The 3,574-nt window shown below is 39.6% G+C and overlaps 1 protein-coding gene across 1 annotated transcript; it reads left to right on the top strand.

The window, feature by feature from the left end:
• The first annotated feature begins 1,647 nt into the window (after positions 1-1,647).
• hrh1 (histamine receptor H1) lies at positions 1,648-3,240 on the top strand. Its single transcript, XM_060910182.1, has one exon. It carries the CDS (start codon positions 1,648-1,650, stop codon positions 3,238-3,240), a length of 1,593 nt encoding a protein of 530 aa, XP_060766165.1.
• The last annotated feature ends 334 nt before the right edge of the window (positions 3,241-3,574 follow it).

Genomic DNA, 3,574 nt, shown 5'->3' on the forward strand with positions numbered 1-3,574 from the left:
AATTAGCCGCAGGCTAATTTCACTAGCTTATAACTACTGAATCCACTGAAACCTTGATAAGGTCAAAATGTGTGATAAGGAAATTAAAGTGTTAGTCAGGAATAAAGAGAAGCATGCACAGCCTATCTATTAAAACAACTGAGAGATTAAAACAAAACAATAATCAATTCAACACGCTGCGTGTTTACAGTGTAACAAACCGTTCCTGAGTGTAAATTCACACTACTTCAATAAAAGCTAATTCCTAAGACTAGGTATTTGCCCAAATGCCAAGTCTACTCAATATCTTGCCTTTAGCAGGATTATGAAGAGATGTTCCGAGACTTTGGAGTTTTCACCGTTGTGGAGATCTCCGTGAAACACAGGGAAATGCTTGGGGAGGCAGAGTTCACAGGAGCCCGTAGAGACTTCTGTAGAAACAAAGAATTCTCGGTCCGACGCTTCGTAGCTTGTGGGAAGAAAATCTTTGTAGAACAATGTGCACAGAGCTTCAGTTAAAAAAGGGTCCAGCCGCTCTCTTAACTTTGAAATAAAACTGCTTGGGCGGCAGTCGTGACGTCACTTCTAATACAAATAAAACCAGTTGTAACTCAAGCTGAGTTTAAAAATCGCGCGACTCTGGAGTCTACCTTGGCCAAGGGTAAGAAAGAAATCGCGCTAAATCGTGGATCTTGCAAGAAAGAGGTCTTTTTGGGTTTGCTCGGATAGAGCGGGCCTCTTTGTGTCCGTAGACCGCTGGTCCCAGGACGGAAAGAGGAGGAGCTAGGAGTTCCTGGGTTTCTTATGCTTTCATGGAGGATGTGACGTTGGTGATCCCGCCCCCGCGTGACGCAGGTCAACACGGAAGCTGGTGATGGGAGTTGTAGTCCTTAAAGGGACTGTTGTAGTTCTTAAATGGACTGTGTATTGTACCTACAGTGTAGATTCCTTTTTCACAAGTAAAGCGCAAGCAACATGTGGTAGCGGACACAGATATTTAACCCTCATGTACCTGTAATTATATTTAGTATAAATACGGAGGTGATTATTTAAAAAATGTGTGCTGATTGAGAAATTCGGACTATTTCTCAATAATCACATGGAGCGACTCAGCAAAATGGCGGCCAATTGCTTTGTTGCTGTAAGTGAGCAGGAATTACAAATAATGAAAGAAAATGCTGTTCCTAAAAGCACTAAAGATACTATGAAGTTTGGTATAAAACTGTTCAAAGGTAAGGTGGAATTGTGATTTATTTTATCTATTTCAAAACAAAAGTATTTTATGTGAGTCAGCAAAGATAAGTGACAAGTCTATGCCACACCGTTATTACATATGCATGCCGCTTTTGAAGTTTGAAATAATTTTTATTATGATTTTTTAATAATCATCTGCATATTTATACTCAAACAATTATCCACCTCAGGCTCAGTGAATATCGGTGAATAATAACCTCGACTTTGTCTCAGTTATTATTCACTGATATTCACCTCACCTTTGGTGAATAGTTGTTAAATAAATGTGCCCAATTTAAGTATTACACTATTATTCCTATTAACGTATTATGCTTTGTTTTGTTGTTTAGGAATTCACTTATGGACATGAATGACCAATGTGTGGATACCATTATCCAGATTTTTGACATCAGGTGACAATACTGGAATACTCCAATGGAGACTAAAACAGGCAGTCAAGACAATAACATCCTGCAAGACCATACCAGCTTAAATTTTACAACCTACTTAAATGCATCACTTTCATTCCCCTATCATGTGAACAATGCAGTGCTGGGGATAATTCTGGGCATGTTGTGTCTCCTGACAATTATTATGAACATTCTGGTTCTTGTCGCAGTGAGGAAAGAACGTACTTTACATACTGTGGGGAACCTTTACATCGTCAGCCTCTCTTTAGCAGATCTAATAGTTGGAGCGACTGTAATGCCACTAAACTTGGTCTATCTACTTGAGGACGAATGGAAACTTGGTCGTGTGGTGTGTCAGTTCTGGTTGGTAATGGATTATGTAGCTAGCACAGCCTCAATTTTCAGTTTGTTTATCCTTTGCTTGGACAGATATCAGTCTGTTAGACACCCATTAAGGTATTTGAAATATCGAACACGAGGAAGAGCGACATTGGTGATTTGTTTTGCTTGGCTTCTCTCCATGATGTGGATTATTCCCATTTTGGGATGGAGGATGTTTGCTAATGTTGACCAGAAACCTGAGCTTGAAAACAAGTGCGACACGGACTTTCGCTTTGTCACATGGTTTAAAGTACTGACCGCCATTCTCAACTTTTACATCCCGTCATTCCTGATGCTATGGTTCTATTCACAAATTTTCATAGCTGTGCGAGAACATTACAAGCAGTGGGAGAGTGTCACTATTGCTAAGGTGGTGGCAGATGAAGACATCACTGTGCAAAGCTTAAAACATCAGAGAACGATATGTAAAATGGCAGAGGAAGAGAATCTGGCTTTGCAGACTTACTCTCAAAAGGAAGATACGTTGGATCAGTATACTTTGGAGCAGCCATACAACTCAAGGGACACTAATGAGAATGGTGAATCCCTGTGTGATAAAAAATCCAAACACAGGAAAACCTCATTTTTTAAGATTACAAATCCTAAGAAGAAAATTGTGAGGAAGCCGCAAGAGGTTTCCTCAGTAAACCAAGAGGTACATTCTGAAACACCTTCAAAGGATCCATCGTTACCTCTGGGCTTTTTGGAACATGAAGAGAATGCAGATCTCAAAATGTTTGTATCTGTTACTGATTGTAATGTATTAGTGCCGAATTCGGTTGCTAATATTTGCGAGATAACACCCAACATTGATGTTCACAAACACATCACCGTTCTCTGTAATGACGATACTAATGCACAGTCACCTGTATCGCAAGGGTCATGGATGCACGACAATGGTCCAACAGAAGACTGTAATAACACTATGACTTTGAAGCAAACATGGCAGAAGTTCTGTGAACAGTCCAGACAGTGTGTCCAGAACATGCGTGTTCATAAGGAACGGAAAGCAGTGAGGCAGTTGGGCTTCATCATCAGCGCTTTTATGGTGTGCTGGATCCCATATTTTATCACCTTCATGGTCATGGCACTGTGCAACACTTGCATCCATCATGACCTCCACATGTTCACTATATGGTTGGGTTACATTAATTCTACTCTGAACCCCTTTATTTATCCACTTTGCAATGAAAATTTCAAAAGAGTATTTAAAAAGTTCTTTCGTATCAAGCAGTGATATTTTGTCTGTAAAGACTGAACATGTAACAGCTGTGTATGTCTGTGTAAAAATAGTTATTTTGCCTTTATGTGTGTAAATATGTATTTTCAGGCTTATTAACTTTCTTTGGTCGGACTATTATGGTATTAAACACTTATGTTAATTGACTTATACCGCTGGCGTTAACCACTTATTTTATGCTTGTAATCTGCATCAGATTAAAGCATCCGGACAAATACTGATGGTAAATGTTTAATAAATTCTCAGTGAGTTTTGGTGGTTCTAAAGGCCCGGTCCCACTGGCCGATGGACACAAAACGTATGCAAAAAGGACACAGCGGACGAGCAAAAT

The sequence above is a fragment of the Neoarius graeffei genome, chromosome 26 (genome assembly GCF_027579695.1).
Source record: "Neoarius graeffei isolate fNeoGra1 chromosome 26, fNeoGra1.pri, whole genome shotgun sequence".
Lineage (NCBI taxonomy): Eukaryota > Metazoa > Chordata > Actinopteri > Siluriformes > Ariidae > Neoarius > Neoarius graeffei.

Bases quoted from the DNA above. Each gene is read 5' to 3' on its own strand.
- hrh1 (XM_060910182.1), top strand. From the start codon at position 1,648: ATGGAGACTAAAACAGGCAGTCAAGACAATAACATCCTGCAAGACCAT.